This window comes from Aptenodytes patagonicus, chromosome 27, assembly GCF_965638725.1.
Source record: "Aptenodytes patagonicus chromosome 27, bAptPat1.pri.cur, whole genome shotgun sequence".
Taxonomy (NCBI): domain Eukaryota; kingdom Metazoa; phylum Chordata; class Aves; order Sphenisciformes; family Spheniscidae; genus Aptenodytes; species Aptenodytes patagonicus.
Window position 1 is genome coordinate 335,391 of NC_134975.1, and position 20,267 is coordinate 355,657.

At 58.9% G+C, this 20,267-nt stretch overlaps 2 protein-coding genes and 2 non-coding genes across 6 annotated transcripts; 3 read left to right on the forward strand and 1 right to left on the reverse strand.

Annotated features, from left to right (window-relative positions):
- Window positions 1–1,516: 1,516 nt before the first annotated feature.
- On the forward strand, window positions 1,517–15,569 carry LOC143171328 (uncharacterized). Its single transcript, XM_076360256.1, has 9 exons — window positions 1,517–1,715; window positions 2,125–2,258; window positions 3,229–3,336; window positions 3,475–3,573; window positions 4,078–6,066; window positions 10,109–10,231; window positions 10,740–10,879; window positions 12,678–12,783; window positions 13,721–15,569. The coding sequence occupies exons 3-9, from the start codon at window positions 3,249–3,251 to the stop codon at window positions 15,097–15,099; spliced, it is 3,924 nt and encodes a 1,307-aa protein (XP_076216371.1). The 5' UTR covers window positions 1,517–1,715; window positions 2,125–2,258; window positions 3,229–3,248; the 3' UTR covers window positions 15,100–15,569.
- On the reverse strand, window positions 7,250–10,731 carry LOC143171317 (uncharacterized). 3 transcript variants are annotated; one of them, XM_076360235.1, is made up of 3 exons: window positions 10,714–10,731; window positions 9,225–9,388; window positions 7,250–8,778 (listed from the first exon to the last, which is right to left on the reverse strand). In XM_076360235.1, exons 2-3 carry the CDS (start codon window positions 9,310–9,312, stop codon window positions 7,397–7,399), a joined length of 1,470 nt encoding a protein of 489 aa, XP_076216350.1. In that variant the 5' UTR covers window positions 9,313–9,388; window positions 10,714–10,731; the 3' UTR covers window positions 7,250–7,396. The 3 variants fall into 3 exon arrangements, with proteins under 3 accessions (XP_076216350.1, XP_076216352.1, XP_076216349.1); XM_076360237.1 differs by lacking the exon at window positions 10,714–10,731 and adding an exon at window positions 9,948–10,122 and having other exon boundaries at window positions 7,250–8,775; XM_076360234.1 differs by lacking the exon at window positions 10,714–10,731 and adding an exon at window positions 9,948–10,122.
- A 2,588-nt stretch (window positions 15,570–18,157) lies between the features above and the next one.
- On the forward strand, window positions 18,158–18,265 carry TRNAL-CAA (transfer RNA leucine (anticodon CAA)). The gene is made up of 2 exons: window positions 18,158–18,195; window positions 18,220–18,265. It is a non-coding gene; the product is annotated as a tRNA-Leu (tRNA).
- Window positions 18,266–18,623: 358 nt separating this feature from the next.
- TRNAE-CUC (transfer RNA glutamic acid (anticodon CUC)) lies at window positions 18,624–18,695 on the forward strand. The gene has a single exon. It is a non-coding gene; the product is annotated as a tRNA-Glu (tRNA).
- The last annotated feature ends 1,572 nt before the right edge of the window (window positions 18,696–20,267 follow it).

The following is a 20,267-nucleotide window of genomic DNA, read 5'->3' on the forward strand; positions in this document are numbered from 1 at the left end:
AGGAACCTCCTGTGGACCTTTTTTTCCCTTCAGAGATCCATTTTCAGGGTGGCGGTCACTGAACTGGGGGTTTCTGGTGTGAAGGTGTGAGAGAGGATTTTTTTGGGGGCAGTTTTCACACCATCGGCCTCTCCGCTGCATCAGCCTCTTCACCATGTCACGACGAGTGTCACAGATCAGCTCGAGGAACCTGAATTCAGGGAAAAATAACCCAAAACCTCCCTGCACCCACGCAATAGCCCTTCCCCTGATTTACAAGCCCTACCAGGAGCGTCCCTCTTGCTGCAGGAGAAGCCTGAGGCGGATGGAGGATACAACGCCACGATTTCTCTGCTTTTCTTTAAATTTTCCTCACTGTCTCTGGTGAAATTTGCTTTAGGGAGGAAATATTTGCGGGAGACATTACTATTGGGGTGAAAAACCGTTAATTCCGGGCCTGCGGGTCGGGATCGCCTCAGAGGGGAGGCGCCCACTTCCAAAATGGCGGCCCCCGCCCGCTTCCAAAATGGCGGTCCCTGCCCTCTTCCAAAATGGCAGCCTCACCCTCAGGCGGGGCGAGAGGGAAGATGGTTGCTGCCTCCTCCTCAGCGTGGGGCGCTCGGGGCAAGCAGGGCGAGATGGCCGCGGCCTTCCCCTTGCTGCCAGGAGGGCCCTGCTCAAGATGGCCCCTGGGGGATGAAGCCCCGGGGTCCATCTTGGGCGAGGGCAGCCAGCTGGCGTTGTCACGGCGACGGGCCCTATCGGGGGGGGGGGGGAAGCCCCCCAAAAGGGCCGCTGTGGCCCAGAGGGGGACGGGACCATTTTTGATGCATCTGTGAGCCCCAAACCCCCTCATGGGGCTCTTAAACACATTTGGGCCGTGCTCCTTGCTGGCCTGACATCCCCGACATGCAGGCAGTCACCCCCGTTGACAGAAACCCTCCCTTTTACCCCCAAAACCTGACTCCTTCCCCGCTGTGAAGAATCGAGACAGACGCCGCAATGGGAGGATTCGTGCAGCCTGGCAGCCCGGTTCCCTCAGTCCAGCCTTGCTAAAACATCTCCCAGTATTCTTCCCCAGCTCCAAATTTAGGATTTTTGGCCCCAAAGTGGTCCCTAACGGGTTTATCACCCATAAATTTACGGGGTTGCGCTTCCGGCCAGCAGCAAGGAGCTCCACCGCCGCAGCCCTCCATGAGGAAAATGTCCCCTGAAGGCACGTCCCCGTCCCCACGGAGAGGCAGGCGAACCCCCAAACTGCCCTTTTTTCCACTTTTCAAGGAAAAAACACCTCACTGGCACACTGGCGAGCATTTTTCACTTTGCAAGGTGGTTTTTTTTTTTAATTTCCGCCCAGAGACACCGTCGCTATTGCCGCCAGAGGGCCCTGGCAATTGTGCAGAGCTCTTTTCTCCCCTCTCTTTCCCCCCCCCCCCCCCCGGTTTGTTTTTTTTTTTAATTCCTTCCTTCCTTCCTTCCCCCCCCCTTTTTTTTTTTTTTAACTCTTATTGCTCGGGATAGCAGAGGGACCGGGCTTCCCCGGTCACGCCACGGCTGCCGCGCTGTGCTGACCCGCTCCCCGTGGCCCTCGCATCCCTGGGACACACACAGAGCCCCTCGCTGCCCCCCCCTGCTCCACTTTTTTGGGGAGAAAAGGGGCTTTCTGGGGGGAAAAAAGAAGGGGGGGGGGCATCTCCGGGCTTTGCCGACAGCACCTCCTGAGCCGGAGACCGCAGGTAACGGGGAGGTTCGGTCTTTGGATGCGGAGAAGGAGCGGAAAATGGCTCCTTTTTTTTTTTTTCTCCCCATCCCCTTCCTTTCCCCCTCCATCCTTCCCTTCCTCTCTCCTCCCGTCCCCTCCGGCTCTCCTCCCCAGGGTGCCCGCACACACACCAGGCTTAAACTCGGTGCCCGGATGCTCTCCATCCCCGGGGAGGGGGGAAAAAATAATAAACCCCCCCCCCAAAAAACCAAAACCCCAGCCCCGTTGTCTTTCTGCAGGCGTCCATCCTTCCCCCCTCGCTTCATTTGGGCGGGTGGGTTTCATTTTTGGATGGGCTGCCGGGGGAGGGGGCCGGGAGCAGAGGTGTCTGTGGGGGTGTGTGGTATTGACCCCTTTATTTTTATTTTTTTTTTTCCTAGCAGGATGGCAAACTACCGGGGAATAAATGAAGCAGGCTGAGATGCTGGTGGGGGCTTCAAAAAAAAAAAAGGGGGGCAAAAATTGCAGGAGGGATCTGCGGTCCGTGCTTGAAATCGCCCTTTTATTCCTGGCATCAGTAAGTCGGCGACAACCTTCTGCAAATCCACCTTTTCCCAACCTACCTCCTCCGTCCTCCGCAGCTGTAACAGCTCTGCTGCTGGAAAAAAAAAAAAAATAATAAATCAACCCACGCATTGGGATCCTAATACGCCCGCTGCTCACAGAGGAGGATGAGGAAAGGGTCAGGGGAGTGGTGGTAATTTGCTTTTAAATGATTTTTGCAAAGGAGAGCCCCAAACCCTCTTCCTACAGCTGGGAAAACTCATGTTTTTCCCCGAGCACAGGCTCCGAGTACTGGACATTTGCGTAGAGAAATAACTGTGTGATTTAACCTCTTCGAGAAGGAGGAGCGATTGCTGTGGGGGTTTTTTTTGGGGGGAGGTTCTGGAAAATTTGGGACAGGAGTCTCTGGGAAGGTGAAGGATCCTGTGGACGAGCACCCAGGGTTTGGTGCGGTAGGAATTAGCTGTTAGATAAAATCTGGGTGAAAATTAATTTTACGGTAAGGATCTTTCAGCAGAGTGTTGTCTGCAGGTTACAGAAACATGTTCTTCACAGGCTGGGTTTTCTCTCTTTTTTTCACTTTTTTTTAAGGAATCGTGCTGTTTGCATTTCTGTTTTCCCCTTCTGCTTCCTCCTCCCCATTAACTTTGGGGAAAAAAAATAAAAATTGTTCAGCCAGATATGATAGAAGCAGAGGGTATAAAGTTCCTGCAGGATTTGGGAAAATAGGCGGCGGGGTAAAGGATGGAGGTTTTTGTTAGCCGCCTGTCCCCACGCCTTACCCCCGTTTTATGATTCAGCTTGGCCTTTCTATTAGCTTATTAGAGAATAATAATCTATTAGATTATTAGAGAATCCACAGGTTAATGAAATAGAGGGTTTTGCATGAAGAGTCCAACCGATGGATGCAAATCCGTAGGATGACGGCTGGCGATGGGTTGCATGCTGGGCTCTGCTTACGGGGGGTTACCTCCTTCTCTCAGGGGGTCCGGTGGCACCAGCCATGGAGCCGTACGTGCTGCTGGACCCGCGACAGAGAGCGCTGTATCGTGACGTGATGCAGGAGAGCTACGAGACGCTGATGGCGCTGGGTGAGGAGCCTACCCCCTCCCGCAGCAGAAAATTTGGGGTGGACGGAGTCTTCATGCAAGGGGTGCTGGGGTCGGGGGGGCTGCTGGGGAGGGCAGACCCTCCTGACCCATGTTGCTCATCCCCCCTCTCTTTTCCAGAATTCCCCGTTTCCAAGCCCGATCTGCTGTCCCGCCTGGACCACGGGGATGAACCTACAGCCCTGGATCTCCATGTGCCCAGGGACACCCCGGCCGCAGGTGAGCCTCCGATCGTGCCTCAACCACAGCGGGGAAAAAGCCTCGGTTCGACTCCTGCAAGTGTGGAGGGCTTCCCCCCTGCCGACCTCTCCCCAAAATGGGCAAACCCCCACCGTAACGGCTGCCACCGTACCCCAGGCTGCAAGCCCTGGTTTGGCCACGGCATGGAAGAGAGGTGCTGGGGAGGAGAGACTGTAATGCCAGAGGCATTGTCCTGGCCAAAATGGAAATGCCGGACCCCCTTCCTAGACAGCCGCATTTCTGGAGTGGTCCACGGAGGTGCAGTGGAGATGGTGGTGTATTAATTACCATGTCCACGTTGGTGGCAGAGAGGAGCGATGGGGATCGGAGATGCCTCTGCTAGAGGTGCTTACCTGGAAGAATCTGTGAAATAAAAAAGGAGGAGGGATCCCTCCTTGCTCTCCTTTTCCTACCACCTTCCCAGCCCCGGGAGAGTCGATGTCTCCTGCCTGGGTTGTGTCTCTCTCTCTTTGTGCCCCACAGAGGATGGAGCAGGAGCGGAGCAGGAACCCCCTCGAGAAGAAGCTGCTGAGAAAGAGCCCGAAGTGGTGAAACCTGCGGGCGAGGAGCATCCTTCGAGCCCCGCCGAGGCTGGGGTGAAGGTGGGCAGGAGCAGGGGACCGGGGGAGACGGCCACGCGCCCGGGCGAGAGCCAACCCAGCAACACGTGCGGCGAGTGTGGGAAGAGCTTCAGCCACAAGTCAGCCCTGGTGAAGCACCAGAAGATCCACACTGGCGACCGCCCGCACGAATGCCCTGACTGTGGCAAGTGCTTCATCCAACGCTCGGACCTCACCATCCACCAGCGGGTCCATACGGGCGAGCGGCCCTACGCCTGCCCCGACTGCGGGCGCCGCTTCAGCGTCAGCTCCTCCTTGCTCACCCACCAGCGTACCCATGCGCCCGGTGGGGAGAAACCCAACCGCTGCCCCCAGTGCGGCCGCAGCTTCGCCGATCCGGGGGCCCTTGACCGGCACCAGAAGAGCCACCTGGGTGGGAAACCCTACGAGTGTGGGGTGTGCGGGAAAGCCTTCGCCTGGAGCTCCCACCTCGAGCGGCATCGGCGCATCCACACTGGCGAGAAGCCCTTCCAGTGCGCCGAATGCGGGCGAGCCTTCGCCTGGAGCTCCCACCTCGACCGCCACATGCGCACCCACGCTGCCGCCACCGCCTCTGAGGATGAGGAGGACGGGGAGGCGGAGGAAGAGCCCCCGCCACCTCCTCAGAAATGCGCTGACTGCGGCAAGCGCCTCAACCACCAGACAGACCCCCAGCGCTTCAAGCACAAGGGCACCCAGACGCCGCCGGCCGGTGCCGAACCTGCTGCCAGCCCCCCGCGGCCCTACCGCTGCGAGCAGTGCGGCAAATGCTTTGGCCAGAGCTCCAACCTCCTCAAACACCAGCGTGTCCACACCGGTGAGCGGCCGTACCCCTGCCCGGATTGCAAACGCTGCTTCCGTTGGGGCTCAGCCCTGGCCAAGCACCGGCGCACCCATGCCCGGCAGCAGCAAGCTGGCGCCGCCACCAAAGCCGTGCCGGCAGCCACCGAGGAAGCCGGCGCCGGAGGAGGCGGCAAACCTTACCCATGCGGGGCATGCGGGAAGAGTTTCGGCTGGGTCTCGCACCTGGAGCGTCATCGCCGCATCCACACCGGGGAGAAGCCCTTCCGCTGCGGGGAGTGCGGGCGGGCGTTCGCTGTCAGCTCCCACCTGGAACGGCACCGCCGGGTACACACCGGCGAGCGGCCCTACCGCTGCGGCGAGTGTGGGAAGAGCTTCGCCGTCAGCTCCACCTTGCTGGCTCATCGCCGCACCCACGCCGCCCAGCCGGGCCGGCCCCACACCTGCCCCGAGTGTGGCAAGGGTTTTAGCACACCGGCCAGCTTGGAGCGGCACCGGCGGCTTCACCGGGGTGAGAAACCCTACCAGTGCGGCATCTGTGGCAAAGGCTTTGCCTGGAGCTCCCACTATGACCGGCACCGGCTCACCCACACCGGCGAGAAACCCTTCTCCTGCGCTCACTGCGGCAAATGCTTCGGCCGCAGCTCCCACCGCAACCGGCACCAGCGTGCCCACACGCAGGGCGGCCCGGAGAAGCGGCACATCTGTCCCGAATGCGGCAAAGCCTTCGGCCTCAGCACGGCCCTGGCGGCTCACCAGCGACTGCATGCCGCTGCCGCCGGCACCGGGGGCCGCAGCCCCCTCTCCTTGCTGCCGCCTGCGTGGTGGGAGGGCGAGAGGCGAGGGGGGACGCCCACCCCCTCTGAGCTCTGGCCTGAAGAGCCCAGCTCTGTTTTCCAGCAGCACCCCGTGCCTTCCTCCTCCTCTTCCTCCTCCGCAGCCCCCAGGGGCTGGGCTGCCAAGGCTCTCCTGCCCCCCGCCATGGCGTGGGGGCCTGGGGAGGGGGACACCCTGCAAAGCGATGCCTCTGCCCCCCAGGAGCCCTGGGCTTCCCTGCCTCCTCCCAGCTCTTGAGATGGGGCCATGGGGACCCGGGGGCGGGGGGTGGGTGCTCAGAGCCACCCTCTGCCTCTGGGGACGCCCCATGGCTGAGGTGGGAGGCTGGCCTGTCCCCCCCTCCCCGGCACAGGGTAGGAAAGGGCTGTTGCAGCAGCTGGGGGGGGGGCAGGATACCCTGGGGTGGGGGTCAGGATGGGGAAGGGGGGATGAAGTGGTGGTGGGGAGGGGGCACGGGGAGGGTGAGCAGTGTGTGCCGGGGGGTAGCAGCCAGCGTAGGGACTTCGGGGGGGGAGACCGGGAGAAGAGGGCCGGGGGAGGCTGGGGGTGGATTTGGGAAGGGCTGGGTGATAATTTAGGGCGGTGGGGAGACAACACTTCTCCCTGTAACCCTCCTCATCCTCTGCCCCACTGTTGGGGGGGGGGGGGGCAGAAGGGGGGGCGACACAGCTTGGGTGTATGGGAGGGGACCCATCGGTAAAATCACCCGGGGAACGCCCTTCCACAGGGAGCTTTTGGGGGGCAAACGGCTCGGAAAAGAGCCATGGGGACCTGCATCAGTCACCAGCTCTGCTGCTTCCTTGCTGAGAACCCCCAAATGCTGCTTGGGTTGCGCCGAGGGCGGTTTGGGATGCGCCGAGCCGGGAATTTGGCAAGGGTGGAGAGGCCGGGTTTCCTCGGCTCGGGTTAGCAGGTAATAAAGTAGAAGGTAGTTCAGCAAAAAAGAAAAACCCCTCTGCCTGTCTCGGCGTGTTTTTGTCTTTGGAGAGGGAGAAGATGCTCGCGGTGTTTCCTACCTGGAGCAGGGAAAAGCGACGGAGCCAGGGGTTGGTGCACAAGGAGAGCCAGACACGGGCGGCTTGCGGGGCACGGGGCTCCCTTTTTATTCCTCGCCCCATGCCGGCACCTCCCACCGCCGAGCCCGCTGCGCCCTTGGCGTCTCACCCTCTCCATCGGTGCAACGCGGCGTCCCCTTCTCCAGCCTGCTGACAGCAAGGAGCAGGCACAAATGGCACCGGATTTTGGCACAAGAACCAGCCCCAGGTTACCCCCACCCTTTCCCGGTGGAGAAGAGCACCGTTCCCCTTGGGAAGAGGCTCCCTCTCCCCCGAGACGTCCCTTTCCGGGGTCCCCTTCGCGGCAGGGTGCAGGCACCGTTCACCCATCGCTGCTGGGAGACATCCCACCCCGATGCCTCGCTGGAGCAGCCCCGTCACCCACCCCGGTGCCACCCTCCGCCCCTTAAATGTCACTTGGTGTCCTTCGATTTGTCCCCAAGCCGAGTTTTGCCTTGGGCACGGTCCTCCCTGCCCATCCAGCGCACCCATGGGGGGGGTCTCGGTCCTTCAGGGCTCCTCGCCGCTGCAGGCTCCGGGTGGCTTCACCAGCCCCGCGGTGCTGTGGGGCTTCTTCCCCACCATCCGGGTCCTGGAGGGGGGCAGCGGTTGGGAGGCGAGGGGGAAAGCGGCTTTGGGGAGGTGGCTACGGCGGTGTTTGGTGAGGTGGGAGCTCTGGCTGAAGGCTTCGCCGCACTCGGGGCACTCGTAGGGCTTCTCGCCGGTGTGGACACGGCGGTGCCGCTCGAGGTGGGACGCCCAAGCGAAGCCCTTGCCGCACTCGCCGCAAGTGTAGCTCTTCTGGGCGGCGTGACCCCGCTGATGGGCGAGGAAGGGGGGAGCTTCGCCGAAACGTTTGCCGCAGTCGCCGCATTTGTAGGGCCGGTCGGGAGAGTGGGTTTTGCGGTGCTGGAGGAGGTGGGCTTTTTGGGCGAAACGCTCGCCGCAGCTGCCGCATGGAAAGGGGCGTTCACCTGTATGCACCCGCCGGTGCCGCTCCAGGTGGGACGCCCAGACGAAGCCCTTCCCACAATCGGCGCAACGGTGGGCGCGCTCCCGCCGGTGACACCGCTGATGCCGCGCCAGTGCCGGCCCAGCTCGGAAAAGCTTGCCGCAGTCACTGCAGCGCAAGGCCTTCTTGCCCAGGTGGGTTCGGCGGTGACGGGCCAGGTCAGAGCTCTGGCAGAAGGTCTTGCCGCAAGCCGGGCAGCGGTGGGGCCGCTCGCCGGTGTGGCTGCGGCGGTGCTTGGCGAGGTGCGAGCCTTGGCTGAAGGCTTCGCCGCACTCGGCACAGCGGTAGGGCTTCTCCCCGGTGTGCACCCGCCGATGCCGGGCAAGGTGGGATGCCCAAACGAAGCCCTTGCCGCAGTCACTGCACTTGTGGGGTTTCTCGGCGGCATGGCCCTGGCCGTGTGCCGCCAGCTCGGCAGCGCCGGCGAAGCGCTTGCCGCAGTCGCTGCACTTGTGTGGCCGGTCGCTGGCGTGGGTACGGCGATGCTGGAGGAGGTGGGAGCTCTGGCTGTAAGTCTCGCCGCACTCGGGGCAGCCGAAAGGCCGCTCGCCGGTGTGCACCCGCCGGTGCCGCTCCAGGTGCGAAGCCCACGGGAAGCTCTTGCCGCAATCGGCGCAGCTGAACGGCCGCTCCCGTGCCGGTCCCTTGCTGGCCGCCCTGCGGAGGGGCTTGACACAGTCCAATCTGGGGACTGCCGCGGCTTTGGGCATCTTGGCGGCGCCGTGTGGCACGGCTTTATCCGGGCGCTTCATTTTCCGCCTGTTCGAGCCGAGGATCTTCTCCCTTTCCGGGCTGCGGGATGAGCGCGCTTCGAGCTCCTCGCAGGTCTCCTCCGCTGCTCCTTCCTCCGCTGCTTTTTCACTCACCAGCCCCTGTGCTGCTGGGGAGATGGGAAAAGGAGAAAAAGGGGAGAGCATGGCCTCGACCGGAGCCGGGGGTGGCATTTAAATTGATGGAGCGGGAATGGGACTCCCATAAAAAAACCTGGTTTCCCAGAGAGAAGGAAGAGAGATGCGATGGGAGACCTGATCCCAGTTTGAACTGGGAATGTGGAAATGCTGAGCGCACCCCATTGCCCGTATTTCCAATTAAAAAAAAAATAAAAAAAAATGCGGAGAGATCAATAACATTTTCCTGCAGAAAATTCGAGGAGAGGGCTGGGATTTGGGGAAATCCCTCTCAAAACCTGCCTGGATTCTTCCTCCCCTCTTCCCATCCCGCTCGCAATCCCTTTGCTTCCCTGCCAGAGACAGGAAAAAAAAGAGCAAGGAAAAAAGGGGGGGGGGATGTTCAAGAAGGAAAGAGGATTTTTTTGTGTTTGCTTACCGAGGGACATCAGCGTTTCGTAGCTCTCCTGCATCACGTCCTGGTACAGGGCCTTCTGCCGCGGGTCCAGCATCACCCACGGCTCCATGGTGGGGAGAGGCACAGGCAGCCAGGAGAATGAAGGTTTTTCCCTCCGTTCCTTGCTCAAGGCTCCTCAAAATCCCCTGTGGGGAAGAAAAATCCCTTGAAATGAAGGAAATCCCCCCGTGTAGTGCTTCTTACTTGCGTTTTGATGCTTTTTCTGGGGGTGCCTCGAGAAATGTTGGGTTTTTTTCTCCCCGGGTTGCAGCACACGGACAGTCCCTCCATCCAGGACTAAGCCTGAGCCTCCACGGAGCAGCTTGGAGATGGGGGGGCAGCAGGGTCCCTGTTTCCCCCCATCTTTCTGGCAGACCACGTCCCTCAGCAATCTCTGCCCTCCTCCCTCCAGCATCCCGGTTCCCCCAGTCCTCATCTCACTGGGAGTCAGCCCTCCCAGGGTGATGGGACGTTGGGGGACGTGTCCCAGGAGCTGGGCTGTGTGCCCCATCCCCAGGGAGCCCTGGATGCATGCAGGGACCAGGGCTCCTTCTCCATCCTGCTTAGCTACCGTCCTCTCCCCAAAGGAACCGCTGCTCCTGGGAACATCCCCAAGGGCCAGATCCTGCAAGCTCCAGCCCCGACGCAGCTCAGGACCCGCTGCAGAGCGGGGGCACATCCCTGCTCTGGGATTCTCCCCATTACCTGCAGTCCCCGGCTCAGGACTCGCTGTCAGCCGAGCCTGGAGCTGCCTCCACAGGGCTTTCTCCGGGAGAAGCGACCCGCCTTCCCAGGCTGAGGCTGCAAGGAGAGGGGGATGCACAGACCCCTCCTTGTACCCCGAGGACCGCCGAGCCTTCTGACAGCGGGGCACAATGGAGGCGACGCCGGGCATGGCTTTACTCCGGAAGCCCAAGCCGGTATCCGGGAGAGAGGAGACGCCAAGAACAGGCTCCTCGGCGGCAGCGTTTACCCAGAGCCCTCTAGAGGTAACCCAACCCCGGCTTCCCCCCCCATCCCGACCCTCCCCGCAGGCTCCCCGGCACCCACGGGGGGCACATGGGACCCCGCTACGGTCCTGCCCCGTCACCCGCATTGCCCCCACGCCCTTCTCTTTTACCCAGCGGTTTTGGAGAGCCCCAGCCTTGCTAGAAACTCTGCCAGGGGGGGTCGTGACAGCAGCAGCGGGAATATTTGAGTATTGCAACCATGGGGAAGTGTGGGAAGGTGATGGGGGTCTCTCTGGGGCAACAGGACATCCCCCAGGTGGGAGAGGGGGACACCGGGCTGGTTGCCCGATCAGCATCAGGGATGCGAGCTGTGCAAGCAAGAAATTAGGTTTTCCACCTGGAAAAGTGGCCCAAACCGTGTTTTCATCACGTGGCTGGTGAAAACTGATTGTTTTCCCCCAAAAGCTCCAGGCTCAGGAGTCATGCGCTTGCGGGTGGGAAGGAGGGGAATTTCCACTTACCAAGGTATCCCTCCTTGTTGCTGAAGGAGATCACGAAAGCCAAGGAAAACACAACTCTCTGAACAAGAAGATAAAGAAATGCAGCAGGGGAATGAGAGAGGAGCCTGGATTTCTGCCTCCGAGAAAGCCCAGGAGATTTGAAACCACGCGGACGCTTTTCTCTACGGTGGGTGCAGGGGTTTTAGTGGTGGTTTAATCCCTCCCTGGCTGGGAAAAGCCGGGAGAGGAGGGGAAGCAATAATTTTCTTTTAATTTGCTTTGGAAAGAGCGCAAGGATGGGGAGTTATCTCTAAATCCTGCCCTCCCTAATGCACAGGCGTTTAACCCCTGCCTCCCCGCTGAAGGAGGGAGCGGAGCTGATTTCTGCAGCCTCCCTGATCCTCTCTCCCTGCTCCATCACTCCTTGGCTGGTGGCAGTGGATGGATGTCCTCAAGGGAGACCGGGGGAACCAAGCCCTGGTGCTGGGGGACACCGAGCAGCCCAGGTGGCTCTGGGAGTGTTGCAGCTCGGCTGGGTATGGGAGGACACAGGAAGGGGCTGGATCAGCTGCATGTTGAAAGCGGAGGGGAGAAGAGGGCTCTCCAGGGATCCTGGATGTGCTCCGAGCAGGGGCTGTGCCAGCGGGTGCCGGCGTGGGGCAGGCAGAGCCCTGCCTGCATCCCCAGGCCCATCGAGGCACGCAACAGCCCTCTGCCCCGGGGCTCTGTCCGCACCAAATTCTGAGCCAGACACTCCAGGTGATGGGCACAGGGCAGGAGGGAAAGACCCACACGGGCTGCCCTGCCTCCCAGTCCGGCCCCAGTCCCTGTACTGGGACCAGTGCAAGGAGCAGAGAGAGGGAGCACCAGTCCCTGTCCTTGCCCCATCCCTGTGCATGGGGTTGCGCCACAAGAAGGCATGGGGAGACAAGAGCTGCTCCCAGGACCTGGGATCCTGGTGATCCGAGCAGCAGATCTGCTCCCAGGAAGGTGGAAAAGGTCCAACAAAGCTGAGCTCTGCTGGGCAAGGGCTGACTGAGCCCTCTCTTGTGTCCCGAGGGGAAAAACCTCGCAGGAATGAAGGCGGCTGCTTCTTCCCTTGCACAGATGCCCATGCAAAGGGCACTGCCTGGATTTGTCCAGGGTTTTTCTCCCAGCTTTTCCCCCCAGGGAAGAGCTCAGCACCTCCTTCTCCCTCCATAGGCTCCAGCAGAGCATCCCCATCGCTGCGGAGAGGGACGGAGAAGGACATGGCCACAGCAGAGCCGGCACAGGTGAGGGAGAGTCTCTCCTTCGGGGTAGGCAAGTGCATTTTGGCTGACGTGAAACGTCAGGTACCCTCTGCCGGGTCTGGTGGGGCTGTACAAGCTGCTCTGTGACCGTGGCTGTGGGTTATCACCTTCCTGCAACTCCCTTTGAACCAAGAGGTCCCCATATACCGGTGGCGGTCAGGGTGCAAGAGAGGTGATGAGGAGCAGAGGATGGAGCCCGTGGTGGGCATGCTTCAAGGCTGAGCCTGGGTGCAAGCTGCCAGAAGGGTTTCTCTGAGATCTGTCAGAAACACAGGGGAGGTGGAAAGTCACAGTAGGGCATGGGGTTTTGTGTCTCCAAGGGACAGGAAAAGGCACAGAGGATGGGGTGGAGAGGTTGAGCCCAGCCTCGTTGAGCTCCTTCAGCTCCATCATCCCCATCAGGCATTGCTGGGTGTTTAACAACTCTCAGTGTTTTCCAGTTTCTTTTTTTCCTTCCCCATAAGCTTACCCAGCTGCTTTCTGAACCCTTTAGCATCCGTGATGTCCTGCAGCAAGGCTTTCCACAGCTTAACTACACCCCACGGGGAACGACACCCGGATATCTCTGATCCTTGCCAGCATCCTTTCTGGCTCTCCTGCAGCTCTGCCGAACGTAGCCGTGGCTCCTCTCCCTGCTGCCTTGAGCTGACCCACGGTGGCAGGTGCTGAGCTGGGAAATCCTTGTTGTTTCAGTGTCCAGTGACCTTCAAGGAGGTGGCTCGGTACTTCACCGATCCCAGCAAGCGGGCCCAGTACCGGGAAGCCATGCAGGAGAGTGCTGGAAATGACTCCTCTTTGGGTAAGGATGCACCTTCCCTCCTTCCTGGGCTAAGTCTTGGGATTGGGTGGGCACAGGGGATGGTCCTCTAGACTTTGGAGGTGAGGGAGACTTTCCCCATTGCTTCTGGCAATTGTGCTTCCCCCTTGGGACGCATATTGGGGACCCATAGCACCCTCTATCCCCACCTTCTTCAGAGGAGCACATGCTCTACTACGTCAGACCAATGGTCCATCTGGCCCCACGTTCTCTCCAGCCGTGGTGGAAGGAGATGCTATGTAAGAGAACAAGGAGGGAGACCTTTCTCAGCGGTGCCCAGCCCTTGCATCATCCTCTCTCCAGCAGAGCCCCCAAATCTTCTCATAGTAGCTCCTCAAATGCACCCAGACCTCTGCTCTGTCTCAGGAACCAGCTCTGCCGACCCTCAGCCTGACAGGATCTCCTCTGGGCTGGAATTGGAGGAGAAGACGTGGGCCCCAGCTCCCCAGGACTCAGACGCAAAACCCTCTCTAACAACTCTTCCACAGTGAGGAACTGGCTTAAATAACCTAGAAAGCATCTAGGAGAAAAGCAGGACACCTGGGACTTCTACCCAGGCCCTAAGACACCCACCCTGAGCTTGGTATCTCCTAGGAGAGGGGTCCCAGAACCTCTCCTGGTCTCTTGGGAGATGCTGCCTCCAGATGCACGTTGGAGGGGAACTCTCGGCCCATGGGAAGCAAAGGCAGAAGCTCTCCTTTTGAGTTACGGAGGGTTTTAAGAGCTGGGGTTTGAAGCTGAACTTCAGCCCAAGCTTCTCCAGCTGGCCAATTTTCAGGGTTTGGGCCTGGGCTGAAGGTGGAGCTCACATGAGCTTTCTTCATTCTTGGCTTTCCCCTGCCCTGCTTCTTCAGTGGGTTCCCTTTTCCATCCCAGCCAGGGACTGACTCTTCGTCATCTCTTTCTCTTTCCTCTGCAGGGGATGGGATGGTGAGTGGGATGAGGGACAGCGTCGCACACACAGACATCAAGACCTGCCTGGAGGACATCTCCCAGCACCATGAGCCAGCCAACATCCACCAGAGCTCCCGAGAGAAGGGCCAAGAGGAGGCCCGGGGTCATCCTGGGTGGGAAACTCCAGGGACATGCAGGGAATTGCTGTTCCCCCATAGCCTTTGCCCCAGGGATAAACCCATCCCTCATCCCACCAGCAAGCAGAGCTTCCATCCCCGGAGACGGGAGTCCCAGCACCCCTGCCCTGACTGTGGGAAAAGCTTCGGGGCCTTCTCCAACTTGCTCCGTCACCAGCAGAGCCATGGTGGGAACAAGCCCTACAAATGCCCTGACTGTGGGAAGGGTTTCGGGCACAGCTCGGCGCTGGTGACACACCATCGCATCCACACGGGCGAGAAACCCTACCAGTGTGCCGACTGCGGCAAGAGCTTCAACGTGGTGTCCAACCTGGTGCGCCACCGGCGGAGCCACACCGGGGAGAAGCCCTACAAGTGTCCCGACTGCGGCCGGCGTTGCAGTCAGCGTTCCCACCTGGTGACCCACCGCCGGTTGCACACGGGTGAGCGCCCGTACCCATGCCGGGACTGTGGGAAGAGCTTCAACGTCAGCTCCGATCTCATCAAGCATCGCCGCACCCACACCGGAGAGAAGCCCTACGAGTGTCCCGACTGCGGGAAGCGTTTCAGCGGCAGCTCCAACCTCATCACCCACCAGCGGCTGCACAGTGGCGAGCGGCCCTACACCTGCGCTGACTGTGGCAAGGGCTTCACCATCAGCTCCAAGCTCATCGCCCACCAACGGACGCACAGCAGCGAGCGACCCTACAGCTGCACCGACTGCGGCAAGGGCTTCAGCGACCGACCCCACCTCGTCCGGCACTGCAGCGCCAGCCAGCGGGAGAAGCGCTACAAGTGCTCCGAGTGCGGCAAAGGCTTCACCACCAGCTCCTACCTCCTCACCCACCAGCGCAGCCACACCGGGGAGACCCCCTTCCTCTGTGGTGTGTGCGGCAAGAGCTTCACGGTGGTCTCCAACCTGGCACGTCACCGGCGCGTGCACACCGGGGAGAAGCCGTTTCGGTGCGGGGAATGCGGGCGGCAGTACAGCCAACGGGCTCATCTCACCACCCACCAGCGGGTCCACACTGGCGAGCGACCCTATGTCTGCGGGGATTGTGGGAAGGGCTTCAACGTCAACTCGTCCCTCACCAAGCACCGGCGGGTGCACACTGGGGAGAAGCCCTACCGCTGCCCTGAGTGCGGGAAGAGCTTCAGCCAGAGCTCCAACGTTATCACGCACCGGCGGCTCCACCACAGCCACGGGGTACACCAGCTCTGTGCATGAGTGGCTCCAGCTCCCACACCGTGCTGGTGAAGCCCGGTGATGCCAGCCCAGCCAGGAGGTCTTCTTCAGAGACTGGAAGTCCACCAGGACTGTGGTTATCTTGGCGCACGTGGGAGAGGGGAGAGAGATCTGTGTATCCGGGGATATGAAGGGAAGGACAGGGACCAAGCATGGCCACCATCAGCAGAAAACACCAACTCTGGGTGAAGTTCCTCCTACTCCACTGGAGGAGAGAAAAAACACCCCTCATTCTTCCCACCCTGTCCTAATTTGGTTATCTCCTGCTCCCACCTTGCCCAAACACAACAACAAAAAGGACCTTTGTTTTTCCTCGCTGCTCCAAACTCTCCCTACACCAAGACACTTGATACAAGGTGCCCAAGGGCTGTTTCATCTCCCATCTGGCGTTCCCCTCTCCTCTGGTGATCTGCTAGTAGTGATAACAGCTTCAGGAATAAAAGGTGGTGTGATAAATACCAGTTGCGATCTGTGTGTGTGCGCGTGCACCCATGGGGAGTCCAGGCACACAAGCCCCACAGCCTCTTTTTACCTCCAGCCTGGGACAGGAGGAAGACCCTGAGCCTCAGGGTCCCCAGGGGACTCCAGCAGCCAAGCAAGGAGCAAGCCCAGGGCCCAGAGGCCACCCGGGTTGGTCTCCTTCTACCACTCCACATCACTTTGGATTCCATGGGGGGGGGGGGGAATTCTGAGCTGGGAGGGTAAAAACCCCGGGGGGGGGTGGGGGGTGTCACTGATCCTTCTGCAGATGGGCCCTAAGTGTTGGCCTCGTTGGCCAAACTCATCTACTTGGGTGTCCCAGAGCTGCACAGTCACCTGGGGCTATTTGAGCTCTGGCCATGGCAACGTAGAAGCAGCCATTTCACCGCCCTGCTGAGCTGCAGGCTGTCCTTGCAGCCTCACCTGCTCCTGTTTTAACGTTGGGGTTTTTTGCATTTGAGCTGTAAGGTCATTGGGCTTTGCCTGGAGAACATGGCTAGGGACAACACTGGGCTTCGGTGTGGTACCCACCCATCTCCTTGAACCTTGGCAAAGTAACACACCAAACCCATAAGTGCAGACCTTATAAATAAAGAGAATCAGTGGCAGAAAACATCATTTCTCTCTCCTACTCAGTACCAAGCCAAGATGAGTGTAACTTCAGGTATGACTGGAGGCCATCACCCTGTTTCCAACCATGGCAAACCTCCCTAGCAGATCTCCAACCTCCCCAGACACTTGGTGTGGTCTGAGATGATGGCATCTCCCAATGGGGAGCAGCCTTTCCCCTGCAGGTGCTGAGGTCTCAGCTCCCAGCTGCACGGAGAGGGTCTTCAAAGAGGTCAAGATGGACTTCGGTGGTCTCCCACCGGCATCACGGGGGGGCTGATTAATACAGTCTTATGTGGGCAGGATGCTGAAGATGCTCCCATCCAGGAGCTGCCCTCCAAATTACCTCCTGCGTGGGCATGTGGGTGTGGGAGTACCAGTGGGGCGCCAGGTTTAGGGGTCATCTTTACAGGAATGATATTGAATCAGGCGGGTGAGAAAGGCTCCGAGTTTATTCTTCTTTTTTCTCCTCTTTTCTTCTTCTCCCAGGCATGCAATGAGGGAGACAAGGAAAGATATCCATGGTGAGAGGACAGGTCCTTATTATTCAGTTCATGAAAGAAGATCTGCTGGGGATGGAGGAGGCAAAACACACTCCACCCTCACCTTTCATAACCTTATCCACAGCAGCCTGCAACTCCAAGGTACCGATGAAGGACCCCCGGCGTTGCCTCCTCCGGCGGTCTGCCTCGGTGACCAACCCCTTGCAAAGGACGCCCATGGAGATGTTCATCAGCCTCTTTGCCTTCACCGACATGCGCCTGGTCGGTGGTGGCAGCTGGCTCAGCAGCCTGGAGATGTACCTGTGGCAGGATCCCTTCTTGAACCAGCCGCTCAATCCCTTCGGAGCTGGTTTCCGTCGCCCAATCTGAGCCGGAGACCTTCTCCACTTAAGCAGAGGCTTCGTCCGCTGGACCTTCTGCTTCTTCCTCCTCGAGGTTTTTCCTCGTCTCTTGGTGGCTACAGCCATGGGGTCTCCTTCAGACTCAGTGCTCCTCCCTGCAAAGGCGTCCCACCGGAGCGACAGCTCTGATGTAGATGGACATATTCAAATGAGGGATTGACATTGCAGCCCAGGATTGGCCAGCTGCGGCAAAGCCCTTATGAGGCAGCTCTTCCTCATCCAGAATTTGCATAAGGATTTTTTTTTTTGCCTGGAAAGCATGGAATTAGACCAAAAGAACATTCCCTATTTTTGACTTGACTTAACCCCAATGAAAAATCCCAAGAAGTTTTCTCCAAAAACTACCTTTCCTTCTGTATTTCCTTGCGGAGAAAGAGTCAGAAACAACTTGATTTCGATTCTTCCTAGGTTAATTATTGCACTCGCTGAACGAAGGTGCATGGTCAGCATGCAGAGGGAAGGTTTTCAGAAAGATCCGGGGCTAAACCTGGAAATTCCAGGCTTTGCCTTTCTGGGGCAACTGGAGAAACATCGGAGGGAAGCCTTCGATGGACCCTGCTGGGCTTTGCAAAGTGATGGGGGAGACTTCCAAGAGCGCAAACAATAAGGAGAAAAGCGGTCAGTTTGGCTATGGAATAAAAATAGAAAGTAAAACTGGTGCTAAATTAAGTTAAATCAGGGATTTTACTAGCACCGTGAGCATTCGAGCGTGCCTTTTTTTCCCCCATCTTTCTCCTAATTTTTCCTTTTAGAGGTGAGGACCAAACTGCAGCCAGGACCGCGGTGTGTTTCAGTGCAGATCGGGCTGGTCCGGCTCTTCTGAAAAAGCAAATCCTTGTGTTCTCCTGAGTGGGCAATGGAGACCGTGTGGCCCAGGGACGGGGCGATGGAAGCAGAGGAGCAGAAAAGAGCCAGAAGAGGGTTTTACCACTGCAAAAAAAATAAGTTTGCTGCAGATTTGGGGGGGTTATAAAAGAGGCAGGAAAGACCAAGATGCAGAAGGATTAACTGTTGAGGATGAGGAGGGTGAGGAGGGTTTTTGACAGTGTCAGGATGGCCGAGTGGTCTAAGGCGCCAGACTCAAGGCTTTGCTTTCCCTGCCCGGGGTTTTCTGGTCTCCGAATGGAGGCGTGGGTTCAAATCCCACTTCTGACACACCTTTTCCTTCTAAACCCTAAAATTTTTATATATTTTTTTTAAATAATTCCCCCATCATCCCCGCACCTGAGTTAGGGAAAACGCCGATTCTCTCCCCCCCCCCCCCCCCCCCGAAAAAACTCGCCCCTGTAACCGACTCTACTGTTGGCCGCTTGCAAAGTGCGCCCACGCGGGGAGAAAAAGCACGGGGAGGGGGGAGAAAGGGAGGGGGAGCGGGCTGCACGCTGCCCCGCGGGTGCCTCGGTTGCGGGGAGAGGCGGGGGCAGCGCAGCCGCCCCCCCCCGCCGTGGGGGGGGGGGGTCGCTCGTGGAGCGGCCGCGCGTGGGTCCGCGGACACAAACCTCCAGACAGCGCTTCCCTGGTGGTCTAGTGGTTAGGATTCGGCGCTCTCACCGCCGCGGCCCGGGTTCGATTCCCGGTCAGGGAAACTATATTTTCCCTCAACAAAATAATGTCCTCTTTTTCCCCCCCCCCGCTCTGATGATACCGATAATAGGCTTTTTCGCAGCAAATTCAACCCTCGAAGCACACACAGAGATGGCAAACGCCACCGTTATTCTAATAGCCGGTTGGCAGCCTTGCTGCGCGGCACGTGGCTGATGTGGATGATCTTGCTTCTTTTTAAGAATCATTCCTTTAACTGTCACGGGTAATAACCTGATGAGGGATGGGCTTAGCAGAACTGGGATATCACCATCGCTATCCTAGGGTAATTCAGACTGGTGGGGCATTTTCCCCTGCTCGCAGCATTTCCCATCATCTGCTGGTAATTAAAATACATATATTCAAGTATATATAACCATCTACTTGCAGCAAGGAGGGCATGAAAGCGTGTGTTTCTCTAAGGTAAAAACCACTTACAGATTCTCACTAATGAAACGCCGAGCCACAGCCCAACCCCTCATCATGCTTTCCTGCAAAAGAAACCCCTCACACCACCAAAGGCTGCTGCACTTGCGCTTTATTGCAATGCCATGTTGACCATTTCATTCGACTGACTCCCCACTCCACCTGGTGCATTGCTCAGGTCTTCCCAAACCGGTGGTTGCACAAGCCTTTTCAGCAATTGGGGTGTTTTGGTATTTTAATTCCTCTCCCTTGGGCTCTAGGGCTTGTTTGCCACCCATCCGAACCTCAAGGGAAGGAGGATGTTTTCTCTAGTGCCTGTTTCTCGAGACCACAGTGGGCACGTGCCTCCACCTCCTCCTCGGCACCACGCGCTGCAGGGCAGCTTGCACGTGCGCGGGGCTGACGAGGGGATCGCGACTCTCCCTCCGCAGCCGCTCGGCCTCACTCGACACCTGCTTGTAGATGTTCTCCACGAAGCTGATCATGAGCGCCTTCGCCTGGTGGGAGAGGAACCGGCCGTCTTGCTTGATCTGGTTGAGCGTCTTGGCATTGATGGAGTGGAAGGAGCGTTTCAAAGCCCTTTTCCTCTGCTTGTCCACAGGTTGACGCTTTGCCTGGCCCCAATGCTTCCTCTGCTTGGCCGGAGATCTCCTGCCACGGCTCTTCTGTCTCCTTCCCTGCTGGGATCTCCTTTCCTTCTGGGATCTCCTTCCCTGCTGGGTCCTCCTCTTTCTTCCCCTAGCAGACGCCATGGCTCAGCCTTATCCCCACACTGCCCGGACCCCTCAATTCTCCAAACAACCCCACCCTCCCCGTTTTATGCAAGTGAGCATGCAAATGAGGGGCAGCTCTGAGCCCTACCATTGGCCAAGTGAACAATTCCAACCCCCCCCCCCCAATTCACAATGGGGAGAATCCTGGCTAGCGTGGGTTGCTGGGGTCCCTTCTTGGCCAGGGCAACCAGGCGTGATGGGTGCCTGCAAGGTCGGAAGACCTCCATGACCCCTCACCCCTCCAGGATGCTCACCCTCTCAATGGAAATCTTCCACCCAACCTGAAAACTAGCATTTATTTCTCGGAGTATCGCCCCAATCTCAAAAGTTTTGTCTCACAGTTGCATGACCGAGCCAAGTACGTGCAACAAGTGTCC

Coding starts and splice junctions, on each gene's coding strand:
- LOC143171317 (XM_076360235.1), bottom strand. CDS start 9,312: ATGGAGCCGTGGGTGATGCTGGACCCGCGGCAGAAGGCCCTGTACCAG. Junction 8,779..9,224: donor CGAAACGCTGATGTCCCTCG/GTAAGCAAACAC, acceptor CCATCTCCCCAG/CAGCACAGGGGCTGGTGAGT.
- LOC143171328 (XM_076360256.1), top strand. CDS start 3,249: ATGGAGCCGTACGTGCTGCTGGACCCGCGACAGAGAGCGCTGTATCGT. Junction 6,067..10,108: donor CCTGCCTCCTCCCAGCTCTT/GAGATGGGGCCA, acceptor GCCTTCTGACAG/CGGGGCACAATGGAGGCGAC. Junction 10,880..12,677: donor CGCGGACGCTTTTCTCTACG/GTGGGTGCAGGG, acceptor TTGTTGTTTCAG/TGTCCAGTGACCTTCAAGGA.